Genomic DNA, 25,292 nt, shown 5'->3' with positions numbered 1-25,292 from the left:
CTTCAATCAGAGGTCGGGCGTGTGTATCGGTCCCTGCCTCGCGCCGATCCTCAGCGAGATTTATCTCTTCTTTGTGTGTTGCGCGGTGCAGGAGCATCTTGCTCGCTCGGGTAATGAAAGATCTTCCGGTACGTTGACGACTACCTCGTTCTTCACCCTGTATCCAAGTCAGATGTCCGCATCCTTCAGGCCTTCAATACTAACGCCAACGGCCTCACCTTCAAAAGGGAAGAGCCTACTAGGAGGGCCTCCGATTTCTCGATCTTCGACTAACCCACTCGTCTCACGGTCTATGCTGGTCTTTACAACAGCGCTCCCAGAAAGCTGTCCTCCCCTTCTCTAGCCATCATTCAAAAACCGTTAAGTCTGGAACTGTTCAGTCTCTCCTTTCCTCCTCTTGCAAAACGTCCTGCGATCACAAGATCAGAGAGAGCCTGTCGCTGCAGGCAGCCAGGCTACGGAAGGCGGGTTACCCGATGGACCTCCTAAATAACATCGGCAAGAAGCTCACCCTGCAGTCTAGGAGCCGCCCAAAGGAGGCCCCCTCCGGGATCTGCCCGCCCTGCGTATATTCCTTAGTCTTACAACACGGCACACCGACCGCGCGCATTTGCACATCGATTCGGTAACAGGGTGGTTTTCACATGTAAATTTAAATTGGGAGGCACGTGCAAGCGAGTCACCAACCCAGAACTCCCACCCACATGCACAAAAAAAAAACAAAAAAAAACACGCGCAGTGCTTCCGGCCCTGCGCAAGGGAGAAAGTGTATAGTATCCATCTTGTGAGCGGAGCCGAGTACATCGGTCAGACGGGGCGCTGCGTGAATGACCGTTTCCGGGAGCAATCCAAGGAGATCTCGTCTCCTTCTACCGACTCCTTTCATCCGGTTGTGGCTCACGCCAAAAACTGCCCCTCGTGCACCCCCGAATTCTCAAAAAACAAAATTCTTGGCGGGCACAAATCTCCATTCGGCAGGGAAATACATGAGTCTCTACATATCAAATCCTCTGTCTCAAACCTGTTCAGCCCATCCCTTTCTCATTCCGATCGAGAGATTCGCTTCCTGCGGGGCGAGAGGGTTTCTCCAAAGACACAAAGCAAGTCCAAATTCCCGTATCTTCTGCTCCTTCTCTTCTCCGCGCATTCCCCTTCCCCCCGCCCCCCTTCTCCTCCTTCCCCAAAAGAGCACCGCCGGCGCGTCTTCTCCTTCTCCTCTTCTCCGCGCCCTTCCCCCCTCCTCCCTCCTGTCCCCAAGAGGGCACCGTCGACACTCGGGCCTGCGTGTAACGGCGACCTGTCGACTGACACACAGCAGACCTCACCTTACGCCGTGCACGCGTAGCTGCGAGCAGGGCCACATGGCTCACGCTTCCCTCACCCACCACCCTCCCTCTCAACCTCCCGGACGCCACCGTCGAGCTTCAGGAGGCGATGTCGAGCTACTAAACGTTTTGTTAAAAGTCGAAAGCCTGTCTTGTCTGTTTGTCTTAATGTCCCTCTTTCCTTATTGTAAATTGGAAATTAACACGCTCAACCATCCAGAAAAAAAAGGATTGCTATATTCCTTTTTTATCTAGGTATCTATCTCATTCGGGCTATAGCAGAAGTTAGCAGTATACAGATATACCGACAATACAAAACAAACGATGAAAATATCGCAGCGAGATTAAATTAGATAAAAATAACCCTCCCCTCCCCTTCCTTTCACACACAAACACACACACATACACAAAGAAAAGAAAACATATATAGGTATAATCGATGGGCCCCGAAAAGGAAGAACCGTGATTGGTGTTCCGAGGTCATGGCGAGGCGGCATACGGGCACGAGCTCCTGAGTTCGTGCGTCTCGATAAACAAGACATTCTGCGAGACGAAACCCATGACGGCGAGGAAGAACGAGGCGGACCCGTTCTAACACAAAACGGACCACTCCGGTCGAGACGTAAACAATCAGCACTAATCCCCCCCCCCCCCCCCCCCCCTAATCGGCGCCCCTCTTTCTTTTTTGTTTCTCGCCTAGAGGTATCTACGATTGAGGCCACTTACAGGGATTAGTACGTCGGTTATAGTCACTCCAGTTATTGTCTCAGTCGCCGAGGCAGACGTCCCTCGCTATTGGTGATGTCTCCGAAATGGTAGACGAACATCTCCACTTCATTATTCCGGATTTTGTGACGTGACAGACACGATATTTCTAGAGAATTTGTGAGCCTGCCCATGTGCGAAATAAATACTGCCGTTGTATTTCAGCCTGTCGATCATGCCGTCATAATATATGCAGAATTGCGTTTTACAAGGAACGCAGATAACATATACACCAGTACACCTTCCAGGCACGCGATGCTGTGTCAGGGGTCGCCACGTCCTCGTTTTGAACCGTTCACTTGTTTTCGAAGCTTTCGCGGCTGGCGAAGTCTTCTCGAAGCATCTCCAAGTCCACTCTGTCCCTGCTTTTCTTTTTTAATGTGAAAGCCTTATATGGGGGGTCCCATTACGCGAAAAGGTGTCGTCGGTGTTGTGCCAGAAAGATGGACATGAAAACATATCATCAAGCACGCGCCACTCAAGATAAAGTGGACGCGCATTAGAAATAAAACGCAATGAAACACACAGGAACGCAGATGCCTCGTCACAGAAGCCGGGAAGAGGGCGAAGCGCCTCGCCTGCGCGATGGGGGTGCGTGATGTCACCGCCGGAGCGCCGTCTGCAAAAGGTGCGCTTCGGACTTATCTGTGCTGGTTGTCTGCTTCCTTAGGCGGACTGTAATGCGACCACGCGGAACTATAATGCCTTCGCATTCTTACACGTAAGCAGTCTCAAGTGTCCTCCTGTGTAATTTTCATCGCAGTTGCATCGTGCGACCGGCGAAGATGGCGGCGCAGGTGTTTGGCAGCCAGCCAACACTGTTCGACCGTAACACGTGCTTCACATTTTAAGGAGAGATCAGAGTTATCTTCGGTGGAAGTTTTGTATTAAAAGAATTCAGCCTTGTTTCGTGTAGTTGAAAAACAAATGTATGTGGGTGCAGTTGCATTATTGTGGTGACGTGACGGCGCAGTTTCAAGCGTCAATACTCCTGGTAAGCGAATGATAAAAGCACGGCATTACACGTGGTAATAGTATGACTCACGCTCATTACGCGTGAAAGAATTCTGAGTTAGCGATGGTAAAAGTGCTCTTCTGCAGCGCGATATCATCGAGCAAAATGCCTGTCTGCAGGGAGATGCGAAGGGTGGCCTCCTCTCAGTCGTGTCAGTTAGAGAACTGGCAAAGATTAGACACTCTTTCTAGTTTAATACGTGTTATACAATTTTTCAGTATACGACAAACGTTCAAAGCTAGTGCCCTATGGAGCCAATCAAAGCGCCGGCACGAGGCATATGACGATGTAGCATTGGCGATCCAGACTCCCGTGGGGAGATGTAACATGCTTCGCTCTATTCCTGTGATTGGGACACAGTGGCTTAGCACTCGCTCTTCCAGTCGTGCCTCATTATTATACGTACCTCCTTCCCCCCCCCCCCCCCCCCTCGCCCAGAAAAAAAGAAAAAGAAATATCATTCATAATGTGAATGTGAGTCGTCTTTAATAATGAGACAAAAATTACATGCATTTACCCAGTTCGTCCCCGAGAGATATGACAATCTACACAGAGAAAATGCGGGAGTGGAAATTATTAGAACATGCGGAGACGCCAAGGTGCGAGCTCTGGTTAAATGATTAGGGGGTAGACACGAAGCCAGCTGTTTTTGTCTTTACTGAATCTTTGAATGTGTTCGAACGCGAACGCCAAACGCCGGACGCCAGACGCCGGCCTTCGACGTTCGAACCCGTTCGGAGTGTGAGTAGAAACAAGAGCAGCTAGCTTCACATCCACTCACTAATCATTCCAACCAGAGGTCAACGTTCCGACACCACCGCCGTGCACGCATCATCTCCTCACCTTCAGCCTTTACCGCATAGCTGGCTGTCCTTACTAACGGTGTCCATATTTACGAGACATGAATTACCACGTCATAATAAGGCGAAGTTTAGTCACGATTAAAGAGAACTAGGGAGTGTTTTTTTCTTCTTAATTTCGCGGGTTTCTATAACAACTACCGCGGTGCAGGCCCTTAGAAATTGAAATAACAAATCTCCGGGTAGGACAGTGACACTCGCAGTAATGTCAACTTTTGTTTTCCGGACAGTATAGCGCGTAGCAATAACAAGCTGGTATTCTCTATCGGAAACACAGAATACGGAAGAAATTCCGCTCCGCGAGGAGGAAGTACGGGCACCGCTGTTCGACTGCTCCGTCACGGGAGCTCTCCCCGAGGGAGGCCGGTGGGAGGGCGCCGACGACGTCTTCCGAGTTTGCTTGAAAGACCCGAGAGATTTCGGGGAGGGGCCGCAAGGCCGGACCGATCAGGCCCCGAAAGAACGCCGCCATGCCTCACTTGAAATCGTTCGGGCTCATTGAAGGAACCCCGGAGAGTCGTTTGCTCAGCTCGAAGAAAGACAGAGGGACAGAGGCTCACGAATACAATGACCCGCTGGATGTTTCCAGAGCCTGATGCGACGCGAGACCCGGCTTTCCGTGGCAAGTTCCTGCGTTTAGCCTTAGAAATCGAATCATATTTATATATACGTGCAACTTCAAACGAAAAACTAAGATAGTAAAAAACGAAAGTGGCAGTGACCTTTATCTCCAAAGTAAGAAAATGAGTGAAATGCAGTATTTAAGCAGCGATAGCGTAAATTAGTTTAAATTATATTTTACAGGCGTTTCGAGGAGTGACAAAGAACCCACATGTTTATAAGTTTCCTCGCTAAATTTGGCGAGGGAACTGACGGTGCGCAGGTCATGTGCATCGTTGTAGGCGTTACCAAAGGAAAGTAATGAAAAACGTTACTCGCTACTTGCAAATAAAAGGAACGCGTTACCGTTACCGTTAAAAAGTAACGTACGTTACTTTAGCGTTACTTTTTAGAGCGCAGCTCTTAGGCGCCTGTTTCCGGCTTTAACGGCGTCGCCGTCGGCGTAACCACGCGGTGAATTATGGGTAAATTTCCCCGCTAAATCTAACGGAAAAATTTCCCCGTTAAATCTAGCCGAAAAATTTCCCCGCTAAATCTAGCGGAAAAATTTCTCTGGGGGTCACGTGGCAACCAGGTCACGTGACGCCCCCCCCCCCCCCCCCGAGATCACGTCACCCCCGAGGTCACGTGACACCCCCAGGTCACGTGACCCCCCTCCCCGAAGTCACGTGGGGGGTCACGTCACCCCCATGGACCCCTACCCCGAGGGCACGTGATCCCTCCCCCAAGTCACGTGACCCCGCCGACGTCACCTGACCCCCACCCCCAAGAACACGTGACCCTCAGTACCCTTCCCTCCTCCTCCTCAAGAGCTGCGCTTTAATTCGGCGTTACAGTGAGTTGTAAACGGCTTCCATTTTTTGTATTTATGAATTAACACGTTGTACTCTTTTGACGTTACAAATATGCATAAGCGCCATATTTCAAGTATTATTATGTAAGTCCGAAACTGAACCTAATTACCTTATTTTTTTACGGTGTAATTCTTTAAAAACAGTCTTGGGATCAATATGTAACGTGTAACGTAACTACATAACACGTTATACGAAATCAGTAACGTATGTACGTTACCCGTTACAGTTAAAAAAGTAGCGATTAGAGACTATTAGAAAACCGTTTTTTCACATCGGATACGGTGCGATGGGCCGTCCGGTACGAACTGCGAATGTGAGAGTCTTCTGCGGTAGCGCATGCGCAGTTCATAGCGGAGGGCCTATCGTACCGTACCGGATTCGCAAAAACGGTTCCCTGAAACTCCGTAATATGTTACAACGTTACCGGGAAAAGAACGCGTTAGCGGTAACGCCGTTACCTCTAACACGTTACCGTCAGCACTGGTCATGTGACATCGAATTTCCCGCCTTATTTTCTAGTCGGAATCGGTCTATACATGTCATGTGACGCTGGGTCACGCGATGTTAATTTTCCAGCTAGTTTTAGCGGGGAAACTGAATTGGGGGGGGGGGGGGGGGGCATAGGTTTCGTGACGTCAGATCACGTGATAGCGATGTTTGCCCCTAAATTTAGGGCGGAAACTTAATGGGTGCGTAGGTCATATGACGCGAGGATCATCACTAAATGCAGCGTGGAGACTAAATTTGGGTATACACAATATCTAGAAGCCTCTGAGTGGCAGCCGGCGCTTTGATAAGAAACGTAAGACTTCTTTCCTTAGCTTATGCGCTGCCTGTGAGACTTCTAAGAGTTCCATTTAGGGTTCTTTCAACTGTGATAACTGGGCCTCGGAATGCACTGTCATGTCACGAGGCCTGCAGCGAGCTGGTAACAAATACTATAGTATATATATATATGCAAGTGTGACTTTAATAGAGTTTTGTTTTTAGTCTGGCGTCCAATCTGCGACTTTTCATACTTAGCAGCATCGATCGCGCTCGTGAATTGTAATCTCGTAAAGCTAGAATGTAATATCTTTATAGTGACAGTGAAATTAAAATTATATGATGCGTTCGAGTCACGAAACACACTTAGAGGGTCCGATTACCTGCCATCGGGAGCCGATGGCAGGTAATCGGATGACCCTTCTTTCCCCTACAGTGTTATCTAGTTGTAGGCGCCGCAGGCTCTTTCCAGTCGCGCCTCATGGTCCGACGCGGCTGTCGACTGCAACGTTTTCTAATTTTTGTTTTCTTCTATTTTTAAGTTTTTGCGTCTTCGTCGTGCTAAACTTCCGGCAAGCCCGACGAAGTTGATAGTTCTAGAGTGGAGATAATGCTCTTGTTCATTTTGAATACACTGCGAGACTGCCGGGTCGAGACAAAACAGATTTGTAGTTGGATTGAAAAACGAATGTGAATTTCACAAATGCAATTTTTAAGAAATAAAGTAGTGCAAATAATCAAACGCTGGTTCCTGCCTTATGTTTTGTGAACTGCCTCTTCTGAGCTCTAGTTAGCCCAAAGGAAAGATTTCACGTATCTTTAAAAGGGGCTCACGAGTGAAGCTCTTGTCGCAGGAATTTAGAGACGGTGTTGTGTTTGTCCCCCTTTTTTCTTTCGTTGTCTCGAGGTTTTTTCTCACTGGGATACGTTACTCGTTACTTGCAAATAAAAGGAACCCGTTACCGACCTACGTTACCTCAAAATAAAAGCAACGCGTTACCGTTACTGCTAAGAAGTAACGCACGTTACGTTTTGTATTTATGGATTAGCATGTTTTAGTCATTTGACATTACAGGTATGCATCAGCGCCTAATTTCAAGACATAATATGTACATCCAGAAACTGAACGTAGTTCCCTTATTTCTTATAGTTCTACCAAAAATATATATATATATATCTTCGCGGTTTTTTTAAAAGGGGCTCACCAGTGAGGCTCATGTCGAAGGACTCTGCGCCGATCTTCCTCAAGTCCTCGACCGTCCTCCAGGTAAGCGTGAGCAGCCTGTTCTGCGAAAGGTCCACGGTCACCAGATTGGGCGCCCCGACGAACATGTTGGCAGGCAAGACACGCAGCCGGTTGTGGGACAGGTACAGGACCGTCAGGTGCGCGAGTCCGTCAAAGGCCACCGGATCCACCTCGGAGATCTCGTTGTACTTGAGGTCGAGTTCGGACAGGAGGGGCATGGCGCCGAAGACCCGGGCGTCCAACCGCCGCAGCTTGTTCCTGAACATGTCCAGACGTTTCACCTGGGAGAGGCCCTCGAACGTGCGCTCGGTCAGGTTGGTCATCGCGTTGTCGCTCAGGTCGAGCTCTTCCAGCTTCGAGAGCCCCGCGAAGGCGAGGTCCTCGATGACCTCGATCTGGTTCCGCTCAAGGAACAGATAAGTCAGCAGGGGAAGGTGGGTGAAGGAACGCGTCGTTAAACGCTCGAGTTTGTTGTCTCCCAGTTCGAGTTTCTTCAGCCGTGGTAAGTGGGCGATAGAATCCTTCTGGAGCTCCGTGATCCCGTTGGAATCGAGAGAAAGGACGGCGAGCTTGGAGAGGTTGTAGAAAGAGTGACTCTTCAGAGAGCCCAGCTCGGCCTGTGAGAATTTGAGGCGCTCGAGGAGCGGTTTCCGACGCAGGAACACACTGGGCACGAAGTCCAACTTGTACTTCTTTCCGAACGCGGTGAAGGTGACCGCCACGACTGACGGTAGCCTTTCCAGGGACTTGAAGACGGCATGGTCGGCCGACAACGTCCTGACCATGAAACACGTCACTTCCGTGCCGCCCTCCAAGCCGGGGTGCCGCACTTCGTCGCAGCGACAGGACATTGGCTCGTCTGCGGGCTCACACACACTGAGGGTTAGCTCTTCTGTGGATTCCGTCAACATATGCGTCTGCGTGAGCAGACCCAGAAGTGCCAGTGCTGGAAACCTGTAAAAGAGAACCGGGGTTGCGACGTCTCAGCATTTGCAAGGAATTTGCGTAACAAACTGGAGAATTCGTATCATACGTAAACACGTTCAAAATATCCCTACTCTCCTCGACACACTTAGATCATCCTGAGTGCAAACTGACCCACGATGCATCCCAAACACCAGTCATCAGTGTTTATTTTTAAACATTTTAGGCAGTGGTAACGGCGAGCGCGCCATGGCACTTATGTGGTCATTCAGCTGGCAGTTACAAAAGAACCTTCTCTCATTTTTCCACCAAGGCCAGCCACTGGAGTGTAATACGGATTGCCGTTCTTAATGGTTGAGACGATTAGAGATAGATTTGTACTTCGCGCGCATCGCGGTACGATATACACGCAGAAGCCTCTGAGAGGGTTCGTCCCTCGACCTCACGTGCCAAGTTAACGGCTCCGATCTATGGAGGAACTCTGCAAATGTCGAGCAATAAAGAGGACTATGAAATACAGGTGCAATCAAATGAAGAGTTTATGGGGCTGGCTTGGGATTAAAATTCGTTTTTAGAGGTACGTTCGCACCCTGCATCTATTTCACCAAAGCATGGTGCGGGTTGCAAAGAAACCATGTTTTAGCACGAGTGTAATCTCAGCGGCTTAAATGTTTGCCGGGCGGCACTTGGTACGAAGACCGTCCTCTCGAACCCCATTTTCACTTGATGGCTCTACTTGGCATTCCCGGAAAGTCAGAAGCATTGCAACTGTTCAGCTATAGTACCAAGAGGACAGCCATCTTCGGAGTTTCTTCCCGAAAAAGACCGCAATCAGTGTGATGGCCAACTGCATCGAATGTGAAAGCTATTTGGAAAGTCCAAGGCAACAACCGACGTGTTTTATAGCCTATTTTTTCACCGTCTTGCCTAATTAGATGGGAAAACTGCGGCGAAGTTCTGGCGCCTTCGGAGTGTTACGTTCGCCTGTGCATAGTTTCGTCTGAAAATAATCACGGTGATTGCAACCCCACTCCGGCTATTGTCAATTCTATCTCATAGAAAGGTTCGCTTTCCGAAAAGATATCATGCTTGATTCACCGTTCGGTTTCTGTGACATACAAGTGTTCGTTTTAGAACTGGCGGTTTTCCTGGTTGCAGGCTCACGAAAGCTATTAACCTAATTGGTGCTCAGAGGATTTACCAAGAGGCTGTTCGCTGGTTCCTTCCGTACTAAAACCCTGTTATTAAGGTTCAGTTTTCTTACTAAATTATTCGTGTTCGCTCTTCTTCGACAATCTACTTTTCTCAAAATCTAGAACAAAATAGGCAGCCCCTTAAAATGTGCAATTAGGTAGTAATTTTTCACATAAAGTGGTAACTAGGGAGCAAGGATTGAAGTGAAGGACACAGCGAGGATTCATTGAAAGAGTGCAAATGTTACCTGACTCGTCCCGCAAAAAAACGTTGCTAAAAACATCTATCTTGCTATAGGTTCAAGTACTGCTTCACTCAGTGGAGCAGTACTTGAAACTTCGATAGCTAAAACAAATTTGATTATAGATTAGCAAATAACGCCGGCCGCTCTGAAGGGTGCTGTAATATTGTATATGAAAGGTTTTCAAGCAATCCCTACCCTCAGAGATCTCAGAGTCAAACGATTTGATCTAAAGAGGAAACGCGGCAAATGACAAAGTCGGAAAAATGTGTTCAGCGAAATCTTAATTATTCTACGGAACACAGGGCACGAGATGCTACGAACTCCCAGGAGTTCGTGCCTCAGTGTCGCGGCGTATGTGTACTTGGTATATCGGTGAAAACGTATTTCCGGCATTCGCAATCTCTGAGCTTTCTCTATAAATATTTGGGGAATAACTACTTGTGACACTTCAGAAGCAGTGAAGGGTGCAAGGTGCAAATCATGGGCTCCAATAGCTTTGACTTCATTGCCACAGATCATTGACGCCAAATACCGTTCTCCGCACGAATGTAGACGCACGAGCATCGTTTCATGGGGCACAGTTGGCAACGCTGACATCCTCCGCTTTATTTCTTTTTAAACTGCGACCCAAAGTATTCTGGATTTTCTTAACTACAGACTTTATAAACTCCAAATGAGCGTCTCGTGAACGCTTCACCTTAATAACTTGAGCGGACTTGACAAAGGCAAGTACTTTAAATCACCCCAATACACATCAAGTTGCGCGAATTATTAAAAAAAACAAAAAAAAACGACTCACGAAAATTATTTTTCGCAACAACTACAGATATCCAAGTTTTTTGTTTATTTTTTGCACCATTTTTAGTGAAAAGCGTGACTTGAGTATATACTCTTAAAACAATCCCGTATTATTATTCCTTTCAAAAGTGATTTTGACTTTCTCCTTTCCTCGTTCTTAACGTGTGTATTTTCTCGTAAGTAAATATATGATAACATTTTTGAAGAAACCACCTCTAGAAGAAAATCATATAAAGTACAGAAACCAAAACACCCAGTCCCGAAAAATGAAAAAAAAATATATATATATAGTAAATTTTGTCAAAATCAATAAATGAAGTTTATTCTAAAGCAAGCCTTCCGGGTTTACTTTCTATTTGAGGGCTGCAGCTTGCGTCATCCCTCTCCAACTGTCAAAGGAAAGTGGGCGGCAGCGGTGATACGTTTTTTCATTTTTTTTAATCTTTAAGTCAGTGAAAAACGGATAAGTCTGCAACAGACTGAGATATGTCGCGCTTTGCGATATGTAGCGCTTAACGCATGTGCGCGGAACTTCCCGGAAACCACAATTTGTCTCTCCTTTTTCAGCGGGTTTGAAGCGCCTGGACGAAAACGGTCGCGCTTTGCGCCTCGCTATTTTTAGGATGTGGTCCTCTCCGGGGGATTTATGGGTCGAGGATGAGTCAGTTGCGCCGTAATGATGTTATGCGAAAAAAAAAAAAAAAGGTCTACACAAAAGGGGAAGCATGCGCCACCCACGCCGGATCGAGCCACCGAAATTGGGAGGGACATAACAACGTCTCTCGTGAAAACTGACATACAGCTCACCCGCTTCTTCATCTCTTATGTCGGTGTCAGCAGCTTGTGTACCGATTATTCGCTTTTTCTAGCGATACAGTCGCCACCTCGCTGATCTCGGCAGAACTACTCCCAAGGGCTGTCGAGAATGACGTTTCTTTCAAACGGACTTTCCGTCTGCTAGTTTCGGTCGGGTAAACAAATTAACCCCGGGGACAACCACAAACAGTCCCAGAGGGTGCAATGTAAAACATGCCACGAAGTTCGCGGAGTGCGAAGAGGGAAAGGTCTGTTCAAGTCCACTAAACTGCGGCAGTCAGTACATCGGAAAAACTGGGAGATGCTTCAGCCATCGACTCAGAGAACACCATACCTCGGCAAACCTCACTCATGAGGGCCCTCACTCACCCTCACTCACCCTCATCTTCACAGGTGAGGTGAGGGTGAGTGAGTTTCTGAACCAGGGAAATTCATGAGTGTGAGGGTGAGTGAGGGCCGTGAGGGCTGTGAGGGCGGTGAGGGCCGTGAGGGCCGTGAGGGCGGTGAGGGCCGTGAGGGTCGTGAGGGCCATGAGGGCCATGAGGGCGGTGAGGGCGGTAAGGGGTATGAGGGCTGTTAAGAATGGAACCTTCGGCGACCTTCTTCCGAGTTTCAACGCTGCGGAAACGAGTCAAGACGAGACCGGGACCGTCGCCCGCTTGTCGGGGCCTGCGCGAAACGAGTCCCGACGAGTCCGGGACCGTCGCCTGCGTGACGGGGCCTGCGGCAACAAGTCTCAACGCGCCCGTGACGTTAGCGGGACGTGTGTGTGTGCGTGGTGGTTGGTGCGCTCGGGAAAGGGAGAGAGGCATGGCCTAACTGCGGAGAACTTTGGCTACGTCGCACTGGACGGTGAACTTTGCTGCATCGCACTTGACGGCGGGTTGCTGCATCGCACTGGCTGCCCTGGCGGGGGGGGTGAGGGAGAAACGGACCCTATATAAGGCGGAGCGCGAGGCTGCTCCGTTGTTCTCTTGGATTTGACGACTGTATCGCTACCATGTAATTAAACCGTTCGTTACGTTACCAATTCTCCCACCTCCACTGAACCCCTGGGTTCTTCACTTCGGGGATTGGACGTCGTCACGAGACAGGAAGCCTCCGGACGTGCGGCCTAAACCCCGCCTCCAACAACTGGTTGGCAGCGGTTGGATTCGGACCATGCGACATCGTGCTACATCTGTGGGTGAGCGTTTGGACTTTGCTTTGAGATTCGCCAGGCTTCAGATTATGGGTAATTAATTTTGAACTGCTGGGAATCCTTAGTGTTTGACTCGTGCGCTAGGTTTTTGTACAACCTCGCGACAAGTTTTAGAACAAAGCCAAAGCTAAAAAGCAGCGATCATGGATCTAATGAGGTTACTGAGAACAGATTTACTCTGTTTATGTGAAGAATTGGGTGTGGAGGTGGAGCAAAAGATGAAGAAATCTGAGATCAGTAAAGCAATTTCAGAGAGCGCGGAAGCAGAGGAAATTAAAATCGCGTGGGAATTACTTCAGAACGCTAAAAGTGAAGCTGCGGCGAGAGAGAAACGAGAACAGGAGCAGGCTGCAGCAAGAGAAGAACGAGCGCTAAAAAGGCTAGAGCTCGAAATTGAACAACAGCGATTAAACTCGCAGAACAGTAGAGTTGGGGCTCCTGTACGAGCAAGTGAGGCCGAGTCGTATCAAATGAAGAAGCTCCTGCAGCCGTTTAAAGTTGGGGAAGACGTGGGCCTATTCTTAGTGAACTTTGAGAGGACATGTGAGAAGTTGCGCTTCGCTCCAGAAACGTGGCCGCAACGGCTTTTGACTTTGTTGCCCTGTGAGGCTGCAGAGGTTGTCGCGCGCCTTAGTACTAGAGACGCGGACGACTACGACAAGGTGAAGTCGAGCCTTTTGAAGCGGTATCGCCTTTCTGCCGAGGCATTCCGTCAAAGGTTTAGAAACGCATCCAAAAAGAGCAGCGAGGGCTACTCGGAATTCGCGTACGGGCTTAAAACCAACTTGATAGAATGGTTGAAGAGCGAGGAAGTGTACGAAAGCCGAGACAAGGTAGTCGAGTGTGTGTGCCTCGAACAGTTCTTTCGTAGCATTCCGCAGTCAGTCAAGCTCTGGGTGCAGGATAGGGTGGGAGTCGACTCTGTCGAAAGGGCCGCTGAGCTAGCCGGAGAGTACGCAACGCGTAGAAAGCTGAGCGGAGAGGACAGCGAACCCGGCCGGAGCGATCAGCGCAAGCCCTTCCAAAAGGGAAACGGCTCGCGAGAAAACAGGCCCGAGAAGCCAGAAACAGGACAAAAGGTCCCAGAAAAGAGCGGAGATCCCTCGAACGGAAATCCCTCCAACGAAGACGAGGCACGGAAAAGCCAAAAAGGGCAGTTCGAGGCAAGGAAGCCGTTCCTGTGCTACAACTGTCAGGAGCCGGGACACACAGCGGCCAGGTGTAACAAACCGCGGGTTGTGTTCTCGTACGTGAGCGGTAGTGACAGGGACCTGGAGCTTCTTCGTCCCTATCTTCACGAGCTCCAGGTAAACGGAAAGCCGTGCAGGGTGCTTCGGTACAGTGCAGCGACGATGGACGTTGTTCATCCGTCGTATGTAACGACATCCGACTTTACTGGAAAGGTAGTTTGGATCAAGCAGCTGCTCGAGAAGCACAGTGTGTGTCTGCCTATGGCGAGAGTAAGGATAACTGGCCCGTTCGGAGAGCTAGTGACAGAGGCGGCTGTCTCGCAAACAGTCCCGTTGGAGTATCCCTATTTGTTTTCTAACCGGTCAGATTTCCTGCTGCGCGAAAGGGGTCAACAACTAGGAGGAGTACTAGCTCAGTCGTGTACGAGGTCCAAATCGCGTCAGCTCGCCCCTTTGTTAACGAGTGATCCAGAGCGAAAGGCAGCTGACGGGGAGCAAGCATTCCCAGAGTTGGAGGCAGAGAAACGGGATGAGGGGGTCCGGGTTGTAGAACAGGGCGACCTCGTAGCACTAGAAAGCGTACGCCGTCCCAACGCGCCGGCGAAAAAGGCGGAGGAAGACGGGATCATTAAAGGATCTCTCGTAGCTCCGGCGTCACATAACTTTGGTCCTCTGTTACGAGTAGACAGAGTGTCTCTGACAGTCGAGCAGAAGAGCGACCCTAGTGTGTCAGGGTTTCGCGGTACTGCTAAGGAGATTGCTAGGACCACTGTGACGGGGCATGAAAAAGGCGGATTGTTTTATCGGCGCTATAAGGACCGCATTTTCACGTCTAGAAATCACGTGAAAATCGATCACTATGACTTCAGCATAAGAAAGAGGACAGGCAAATTTAACAGCAATGCCGATGGGTTGAGCAGATTTTTCTGATATCACCAAAAAGAGTAGGGATGATCTCAGAGGTTTTCGTCATCCACGGGAATGAGGATCTAAGGGGGGGGGGGGCACTTCGTTAAAACGCCAAAATGACCTCACAAATTGCGAAGTTTTGTCTTTTTGTATTTTGTTCATAGTGACCTCTTTGGAAAAATGAGTTTTGCTTTGGCGACAGCGGGTCTCGATACCCGAAATTGTCCTAAGGTTTTAAATTGCATTGTTTTGTCAAATTTTGGTAATCCGTAATCCAGTCTGGCGGAAACCTGGCGGATTCCGAGCGTTTGACTGCGGTGTGGCGTGGTGTTGTGGGGGGCGTTTCCGCTGATGCCTCCGTTGTGAGAGGTTTGGGAGTTTGCTCAGTGCTTGCAGCATCTTCTCAAGGCCTACTCCAAGCCCACCTCTTCAGGCCAGCGATAGTATCACCGGCCATTCGAGGTTTCCCTGGCCCCGGAGGGGCTGTTAAGAATGGAACCTTCGGCGACCTTCTTCCGAGTTTCAACGCTGCGGAAACGAGTCAAGACGAGACCGGGACCGTCGCCCGCTTGTCGGGGCCTGCGCGAAACGAGTCCCGACGAGTCCGGGACCGTCGCCTGCGTGACGGGGCCTGCGGCAACAAGTCTCAACGCGCCCGTGACGTTAGCGGGACGTGTGTGTGTGCGTGGTGGTTGGTGCGCTCGGGAAAGGGAGAGAGGCATGGCCTAACTGCGGAGAGCTTTGGCTACGTCGCACTGGACGGTGAACTTTGCTGCATCGCACTTGACGGCGGGTTGCTGCATCGCACTGGCTGCCCTGGCGGGGGGGTGAGGGAGAAACGGACCCTATATAAGGCGGAGCGCGAGGCTGCTCCGTTGTTCTCTTGGATTTGACGACTGTATCGCTACCATGTAATTAAACCGTTCGTTACGTTACCAATTCTCCCACCTCCACTGAACCCCTGGGTTCTTCACTTCGGGGATTTGACGTCGTCACGAGACAGGAAGCCTCCGGACGTGCGGCCTAAACCCCGCCTCGAACAGGGCCATGAGTGCGTGAGGGGCGTGAGGGCGGTTAGTGGCGTGAGGGCCATGAGTGCGTGAGTGGTGTGAGGGCGGTGAGTGCGTAAGGGGTGGGAGGGCCATGAGTGCGTGAGGGCGGTGAGTACATGAGGTGGTCTGAGGGCCTTGAGGGCGGTGAGTGCGTGAGGCCCCCTTCAGATCGAGCATCTTTCTCAGCAATTTTGGTGTTAATGGCGGGTTGTTCTCTAGCTTTTCCTAGATCGACACGAATTGCTGAGATCGGGTCCGGCTCAAAATAAGCAAGCAACTCGGAGCAATTCGAATACGTTTGAAGTGGCTGCATCTAATCAGGGACGCAAAATTTTTACGTGATACCTCGTGCCGGTGATGATGACACCGAAAGACTTGGTTCTCGTTTGAAATCGATCGTTTTTTGAAAATAAACTGTTTCAGAAAGGTGCATTAGTATTTTTAACGAGATTTAAATGCATAAAAACACGTTTATAACGCGTAATTGTGTCTGAATAGTGCAAGAAAAATAAAATTTTATGATGACGATGGCAAATTGCAGCAATTGGTTGCTGCGTATGATGGCGGGCGGCGCATGTTGCTGGTATTGCGACGTAAAGTTTCTGGGCGAAATTGCCCCATCTGAAGCTGGCCTGAGTGGCGTGAGGGCCATGAGTGCGTGAGTGGCGTGAGGGCGGTGAGTGGCGTGAGGGCTATGCGTGCGTGAGGGCTATGAGCAGAGCTGGCCAAATTACTCATATTTTGTAATTAAATTACATTACTAATTACTTTGCTGAAAATTGCTGAAATGTAATTAAATTACGTTACAAATTACCACAGCCAGAAAGTAATTAATTACCATTACAAATTACTTTTAAAAGTAATGACATTACTTTAGCATTACTTTTGTATGATTTTAAATATAAAGGAGCTATTGATAACTTCCTTTTACAGATAACTTTATTTACATTATTTACACAGTTCATGGCATACAGCTAGAACTCTCTGTTGCATGTTTGCCGATGGACAGAGGAACGCACGCGACTGATCCGTTTCCCACCCCAACCCGGACAACTATTTTTGCAGATGACTGAGGACCCTATGCAGATTATCTCTGGGTGGGGGGAGAACAATTGTCATTGTTCGCAAAATCGCGTCGAGGGCCGTTCTACAAGGGGCCTTAGTTCGACCTACTTCCCCTCCTTCGTTTCCCGAGAATGTCGAGCAGAAAAGCTCGAATGGCAGGCACTTACCAGCCCTATTTCTCACAGTGGAAGATAACACAGAGAGGGTACGCAGCATGCATCAGAAAAAGTAAGCGGAAACTTTCAAGAGGGGCCAGAAAACGTCGAATGCAAAACCGCAAAACATAGGTAGAGAATCGCGCTGAGCGGGTTTTCACAGTTGAAGAGAGTGGCAGAAAATGTCTAGCTGATGGCGGGCGCGAGAGTCGCACCAGCCGCATGAGCATCAGCAACGTAGCGGCGGCCGAAGAGCGTTTTTTGGAAAGGTGTAGAGGGAAACGAAAAAGTAAAATAAAAAGAAAAGCGCTCTTGTGTATTGTGGACACAAAAATATGCCTGGTGCGAAAAAGTAATTAGGTAATTTAATTACAATTACCGTCGCTGGAGTAATTCATTACATTACTAAATTACCTGCTACAAAAAGTAATGAATTACATTACTAATTACTGGAACAAGTAATTAAATTACTGTAATTTCATTACAGTAATTACATTACTGCCAGCTCTGGCTATGAGTGCGTGAGGGCCGTGAGGGCCGTGAGGGCCATGAGGGCCGTGAGGGCTATGAGTGCGTGAGGGCCGTGAGGGCGGTGAGGGCGGTGAGGGCGGTGAGGGCCGTGAGGGCGGTGATGGCCGTGAGGGCGGTGAGGGCCGTGAGGGCGGTGCGTGGCGTGAGGGCGGTGAGTGGCGTGAGGGCCATGAGTGAGTGAGGGGCGTGAGGGCCGTGAGGGGCGTGAGGGCCATGAGGGCGGTGAGTGCGTGAGGGTCGTGAGGTTCAGTGAGGGTGAGTGAAGGGCTGAAGGTGAGTGTGACTGTGAGGGTGAGGGTGAGTGAGGGGCTGAAGGTGAGTGTAGCTGTGAGGGTGAGGCGGAGTGAGGGGCTTAGGTGAGTGTGGCTGTGAGGGTGAGGGTGAGTGAGGGCGACCTAAAATGCCGACCTCTGGAGAACAGAACTTGGAAGCATCAAAGGCTTCAGATGAGCCTTTTAACCCAATCATCGTTCACGGCCGAACGTGCAGTGACTGTACTTCTTATTTCTGTGATACTAGAATACTGTATGGGCACATCAACAGATTTGGAAAAGAAAACATTGAATCATTTGCCATGGGAATTTATCCCCCCCCCCCCCAAAAAAAAAGAACAACAACAACAACAACAAAAACATTTGTTTACCTTCATTATCACTGACAAAGACAGAGGTCGAATTTCTTGCACCAAAGATAACTAGATAACTGATAGCTCATCGTGACGCCTGCGCTTTTTAAAGCTTTATGTTTATAGTAAATTCCCGTTCCTTTTGATCAATTTTCTCGTTTCCTTCTTCGAAAACGTTGAAACCTCTGGGGGTGGCCGGTGGTTGTTCTCTTGTGCCATTTATTTGTTGTTGCTCTAGTATTCGACACCATCCTGTCATCTTTTATTTGAACGAATTGCAACGCGATGGAGAAGGCCTTTTTGAGGCTCCAGTCCAAGTGGCAATATTTATTGCTAGTCAATCATTCTTAAGCCGGGGTCACACTGCTTATACCTCGTACGAAATACAGTCTATACAGCTTCGAACGCGAGCCACCGCGAGATCCGTGCTTCGAATGCCACATGGCAATGAGTTCAATGACGAAAGTTTGGCACGCGGCATTCGAACCACGGATACCGCAGCGACTTGTGTTTGCAGACTGCCTCTTGTAGGGTGTGTGCACAGAGTGACCCCGGCTTCATTCGCGGTGAGAAGCTCTTGAGGGGCGCTTCTGCTTTCCTCACTATGGGTAGTGCACGTGCTACCCACGAGGTTATGTTTTAATTTTCATAGAGCGTGGAAACTTAGCATTGCACGTGCTTGCACCAGCAGAAGAAATTGAAGTATCCTCACTCTGAGTTGTGAAAAAATTCCGCCAGGCGGCGATACCCAAACTTCTCGCCGCGAATAGTCGCTGTATAGTCACTGAAAGCCGATGAAGCGCAAGGCGTGCCAAGTTGTGAGAATCTCCTTATCCTTCCGACGGCAATCGTGTTCTGGCATTAACCATCAAAACGCCCGAGAAGGAAGCATGTAGCGCGTGAACATAATAAAGGAGCGGTGCAACGGTATTCAATTGAAATGTTTTTTTGTTTTTTGCTTTACACGAGCTCACTGGCACTAGAGGGACTCAAGGATACTCGCACGCAACGCCATTCACGAAGAAACTCCTTTGTTGCGGTGTAATTTAAAGGAGAAAAGCGATCATTTTCATTCAATCTCTCCGTTGCGAAATTTGATGACGTAACGTGGGGATCTCAGTACACCCCAATGGCGATATTTGAATGCGGTTCATTGATTGGACCCGAGCATTGCGTGGCCACTCGATTTGGGCTCGTGACAATTGCTAGCTCGAGAAGCATTCGGGTAGTGGCCCGTGTCCAATCGCTGCAGCGACGACAATAGCCGAGCCATAACAATGTCTGGAACCCAGCGCGTGTCCTGTGCTTCTCCAACCCCAGAGCGTGTCTATGATCAACATTGGCGGCATATAATCGGCTCCAGATCACGTCGCCCCTTGTTCTGATTGCGAGTTGAGGGGGAGAGCGCTGCTCGTTTTAGGGGCGAAGCTCCTTAGTGTCTAGCCTTGTCCGTCCGGCGTCCGTGCTCACATCGATCTTGCTGGTGCTCGTGCTCGTGCTCGTGAGCTCACGTGCTCACGTGCTCACGAGCAAGTGAGCACGTGCTCACGTGCTCGTGTAGGGCAAAAAAAAGAATAAACAAAAAATGATGAAACAAAAAATTTGCGCAGTCGACAGGATTCGAATTTGCCCGGGGAGACCCCAATGGATTTCTAGTCCATCGCCTTAACCACTCGGCTACGACTGCGGGGCGAGTAGGGGGCGTTGAGATGTGGTAGTAACTCAAGAGCTGGGCAGTCATGGATGAAACGTTGCATGTAGCCGCTCAACGTCTATGCAGGGGACGGCGCTGCGGTCAAATGCGTATATAATCGCGTTCAACTTTGCATGCATTGGCTCAACGTTTATAGACGAGGGGGCGCTGCGGTCAAATGCTCAAATGCGTATATAACCACGTTCCATACCGCACATTCTCTTTATGACATGAATGAAAACGAACGAAAGGCTCGGCATGCTGCGGCTCAGTGTCTACGCAGACAAGCACCACCAGAGCTTCGCCCCAATCAACATCATTCACCAGGTAGAGATGCGGTCAATTTTTTTTCTTTAATTTTTTTTATGGGACCTCTACTGCGTGGGGTGAAAAACGAACACGTGTTTTATAGGTCATTAACCTCAGGGATCCGTTTTAAGCGGTATTTCCGCAAAGTACAAAAATTGTTGCATCGCCCCTTTAAGTACCCCTATGCGGTTCTCAAGCTGTTTCTGACTGGAGCAGCTTAAAGAAAAGCAAGATATGACTCGTTATTTGTTCATTGCGGAACGATAATAAAAAAATCTCAGAACTCATCACGCCCAGCGTACCGTATATATATATATATATATATATATATATATATATATATATATATATTGTTACGATGGAAATCAAGAGCAAGGACAAGAGCGGTCCGTTTCAGCCTCGATCTTTTAATCGAACTGCCCGCTCCAGCTCGCGCTGGAGCGAGCCCCACCGCCAGCGGCCCGATAAAGACGGTCATCATCGTCTTCTTCGTAACATTACCCCCCCGGTGTGGCGGCGGTCGTCCCGACCGCGAGTGCAGAGTAGAGTCTGTTATGGTGTAAATGGTTGCAAGTAGGGTTTCATGCGGGCGACATGTACGGTGTCGGTGGAAGTCCGGCGAAGGTCAGCCGTTGGTTCGTGGAGCGTCACTTGATATGTGAGGTCTGATAACCGTTGAGTGACGCGGAAGGGCCCGGTGTACCGGTGAAGAAGCTTGGTACACTTGCCTTGGTGCCGAGTTGGTGTCCAAACCCAGACGAGATCTCCAATAGCGTAGGAAACCGCGCGATGGCTCTGGTCATAGCGTTGGCGTTGGCGTTGTTGAGAAGAGGCTGTGCGTAATCGTGCTATTTGACGAGCTTCTTCGGCGCGGCAGACAAGTTGTGCAACTGTTGGTTGGAGTTTTTGTTCGGTAGCACTATATGGCAGAAGGTTGTCGAGAATATTCGTTGGGAAACGATGATGCAGAAGGAAAAATGGAGAATAGCCTTGGGTATCTTGGATTGCAGTGTTATATGCGTAGGTCACAAAAGGAAGCACAGAATCCCATTGTTGTTGGTCTGACTGTGGATACATAGACAACATATCAACGATTGTTCTATTCAAACGTTCAACCATGCCATTCGTTTAGGGATGATACGCTGTCTTTGGTTTGTGTACAGTTTGGCACAGATGTAGAAGCTCCTGAATGACGCGGGAGAGGAAGACTGTTCCACGGTCACTGATAAGGTGCCTGGGAGGGCCGTGGCGGAGAATTACTTGTTTTAAAAGAAAAGCAGCAACGTCTTCAGCGTCTGCGGTGCGGAGAGCGGAAGTCTCTGCATAACGAGATAAATGGTCCATCGCCACAATAATCCAGCGGTGACCAGCTTGAGTGGCGGGAACTGGTCGCAGGAGATCAATTCCGACTCGTTCGAATTGATAACGCGGTGGTGTAAGAGGTTGCAGGAGTCCAGCTGGTGCTTGGGTTGGTTTTTTATGTTGCTGAAATTATAGGCAGAATGTGACATACTTAAAAATGTCGCGGTACATTCCTTTCCAGTAAAATGTGTTTGGAACGCGCATGTATGTTTTAAAAAATCCCATATGTCCCGCTGTAGGGTCATCATGTAGAACGTGCAAAATATTCGTCCGGAGGTGTTTGGGAACAACAAAGAGTAATTCAGGCCCCTCGGGGTTATAGTTACGACGATAAAGTATGCCTTCTTTCAGTGTATAAAGACTGCTCAAACGTTGTTCTTGGCGTGTAAGATGAGCCTTTTTTAGGCATTTGAAGACCTCTTGTGTAAGTGCGAATCTCTTCGCTGTTCAGAAGCAAAATCTAATGTGGATGTCAAGGAGATTGCCGCGATTGGTGGATTATGATATGTCGCATGTGCCGTAGAAACAGGATTTCTCGACAGAAAATCTGGGGCTTCGTGTTTTTTGCCAGATTTATAAAATGAAAGCCGTTTACAACTCCCTGTAACACCGAATTGGAGCGCAGCTCTTGAGGAGGAGGAGGGAAGGGTAACCCCCCAGAAAAAAAATGTTTCCGCTAGATTTAGCGGGGAATTTTTTCCGCTATATCTAGCGGGGAAACTTTTCCGCTAAATTTAGCGCGGAATTTTTTCCGCTAGATATAGCGGGGAATTTTTTCCCCTAGATATAGCGGGAAAATTTTTCTGCTAGATTTAGCGGGGAAATTTTTCCGCTAGATTTAGCGGGGAAATTTTACAGCTAGATTTAGCGGGAAATTTTTCCCTCTAGATTTAGCGGGAAAATGTTTCCGCTACATTTAGCGGGAAATGTTTCCGCTAGATTTAGCGGAGAAACTTTTCTGCTAAATTTAGCGGAGAAAATTTTCCGCTAGGTTTAACGAAGAATTTTTCCCGCTAGATTTAGCGGGGAAATTTTTCCGCTAGATTTAGCTGGGTATTTTTTCCGCTAAATCTGGCGGGGAAATTTTTCCGCTAGATTTAGCGGGGAAATTTTTCTGCTAGATTTAGCGGGAAATGTTTTCGCTAGATTTAGCGGGAAAAATTTTCCGCCAGATTTAGAGGGGGAATTTTTCCGCTAAATCTAGCGGGGAAAATTTTCCGCTAGATTTAGCGGGGAAATATTTCCGCTAGATTTAGCGGGGAATTTTTTTCCGCTGAATCTAGTGGGGAAAATTTTCCCGCTAGATTTAGCGGGGAAATTTTTTCGCTAAATCTAGCGGGAAAATTTTTCCGCTAGATTTAGCGGGAAAAGTTTTCCGCTAGATTTAGCGGGGAAGTTTTTTCGCTAGATTCAGCGGGAAATTTTCCCGCTAGATTTAGCGAGAAAATTTTCCCGCTAGATTTAGCGGGGAATTTTTTCCGCTAGATTTAGCGGGGAATTTTTTCCGCTAAATCTAGCGGGGAAATTTTTCCGCTAGGATTTAGCGGGGAATTTTTTCCGCTAGATTTAGCGGATAAATTTTTCCGCTAGATTTAGCGGGGAAATTTTTCCGCTAGGATTTAGCGGGGAATTTTTTCCGCTAAATTTAGCGGATAAATTTTTCCGCTAGATTTAGCGGGGAAATTTACCCACAATGCACCGCGCGGTTACGCCGACGGCGACGGCGACGCCGACGCCGCTCAAGCCGGAAACGGGCCCCTAAGAGCTGCGCTCTAAAATATAGAAACGTCGTACTCCTGAAGCTTTAGCGCCCCGCGTCCGAGTCTTCCCGAAGGGTCCTTTAGATTCGATAGCCAGCACAAGGCTTGGTGGTCAGTGATAACTTTAAATGGTCGCCCAAATACATATGGCCGAAACTTTTGTATTGCCCAAATCACGGCGAGACATTCTTTCTCTGTAATTCCATAATTCATTTCAGATTTGGATAGCGACCGGCTGGCATACGCGACAACATGTTCCTTTGACTCACAGATTTGAATGAGGATGGCACCAACTCCGTAGCCGCTAGCATCGGTGTGAATTTCAACCTCACGAGACGGGTCAAAGTGAGCCAGGACAGGTTGTGTTGTTAGTGCCGCTTTGAGGGAAAGAAACGCCTGCTCTTGGTCTTGGGACCACACGAAAGGGACATTCTTTTTTTAGGAGGCGTTGCAACGGTTCGGATAAATCAGCAAAGCCGCGAATGAAACGTCAAAAATAAGAACACAGGCCAAGGAAAGAGCGCAAAGCTTTTAAATGTGCAGGGCGAGGAAAATTTGTGACAGCCAGGAGCTTTTCTGGATCGGGGGATATTCCCTGACGGCTGACTACATGGCCAAGGATTTGGATTTCCGTATTACCGAAGGCGCATTTCTTTACGTTGAGTTGTAGACCTGCTTTACGGAAGCATCTTAAGACCAAAGTAAGGCGGGACACTACTGAAAAAAACCATTTGAAATTAAAACGGGTGGCAAACTGGTAAATCAAACGGGTGCAAACTTGTCGACCCGTTTGGATCAAACGTGATTATGGGATACGGGTAGCCGTTTGAAACGGTACCGGCTCGAAACGGTACCCATTTGAAACGGCACCCATTTGATACAGGTGCCCGTTCGACCTTGCACGTGACCACACGTTTAAACGTGCCATTCGAATCGGGAAATTATGCGCTAGCCCTAAATGGGAATCGTCTGGTGGGTTGGTTATCTTAAACTTATTTAAGACGTTCCGAAACTCATAAACCTATTTATAACATAGAGGAAACACGTAGAACAAATGTGCTCACGTAGGTGCTTGCAAATGGACAGGAAAACAGACACAAAAGATTGCGTTCAATCCTTCTCAATATTTATTACGTCTTCTGTAGACAAGTACAAACGTGCAAGCGATCTGTGAAATGTGAGAGGCACTCTAAGCTTTTATACAACTGGGAAGATAGCAAACCAAACAAGAACCGAGGTAATTCTGGACTATGAAGGTAGACTTTCGGGAAATTATTCGCCCGGCTGCCGCGAGAATAGAGGCTGCATAATTATATAGATAATCTGGAAGAATACGAGTAGAAGAAAGGTCGATCGTTGCCAACTAGGTTGCAGTTCACTTACCATAAGAATAGCGGACTTGAAAGATGTAATCCGTGATATTTGTCGACACGGTCAAAGCAGGACACCACACAAGCACAAACGAGAAGGAACGGCTCCTTGGAAGTTTCAACACGATGTGGCGCACAAGCTGTCATTTGCCAAACCCAACAAAACCGCAAGAATTTCTGACTTCTTTGAAGAATCGCTTATTGCCGATATAGGCGTAGGACTTTTCGAACACTGAGAGCTTTGGTGCACATCCAATACGTTGTCGAGAGACATCCTATAGTCGGTTACAAGTCAAGAAGGTAGGAGAAGCTCCTCCCACAAGTGTGATGCGCCCGTTTCAAATTTCTCCGCAGTCGAAAGAAGAGTTCGCTGGAAACGCTCCTTGTTCCGCTTCAATGGATTCCAACTTGTCTCCGATCCCACCTTTTAAGAAAGCGACCTTAGTATTCATTCGAGAGGGAACCGAGCCCCTGAAAGCAGCCTTTGTATCCATCGGGGGGGAAGCTAATCCCCGAAAGTCGTATTTGTTTCCGTCAGTGGGGGAAACCTCTAATCTCCCTCTCGTGGCTTCCACAATGCTAAGTCGAAGTCGAAAGATAAAGCAAATATGTACAGAAAGGCAAGACCCTCCTCGCGCGTTGG

The 25,292-nt window shown here is 48.6% G+C and overlaps 1 protein-coding gene and 1 pseudogene across 1 annotated transcript in view; one reads left to right on the top strand and one right to left on the bottom strand.

Moving 5' to 3' along the window:
• LOC121835615 (connectin-like) overlaps positions 1-9,011 on the bottom strand; it is a 38,997-nt gene extending 29,986 nt beyond the window's left edge. The window contains exons 1-2 of the mRNA XM_042290048.1: positions 8,965-9,011; positions 7,411-8,405 (exon numbers count right to left, since the gene is read on the bottom strand). Of these exons, the coding sequence (XP_042145982.1) occupies positions 7,411-8,405; positions 8,965-9,011 (1,042 nt within the window). The remainder of the gene's footprint in view (positions 1-7,410; positions 8,406-8,964) is intronic.
• Positions 9,012-12,761: 3,750 nt separating this feature from the next.
• LOC121835636 lies at positions 12,762-14,681 on the top strand (annotated as a pseudogene).
• Positions 14,682-25,292: the final 10,611 nt, after the last annotated feature.

Source organism: Ixodes scapularis, unplaced genomic scaffold, assembly GCF_016920785.2.
Source record: "Ixodes scapularis isolate PalLabHiFi unplaced genomic scaffold, ASM1692078v2 PGA_scaffold15__6_contigs__length_5221840, whole genome shotgun sequence".
Lineage (NCBI taxonomy): Eukaryota > Metazoa > Arthropoda > Arachnida > Ixodida > Ixodidae > Ixodes > Ixodes scapularis.
This window is presented reverse-complemented; position numbering and strand designations above follow the sequence as displayed.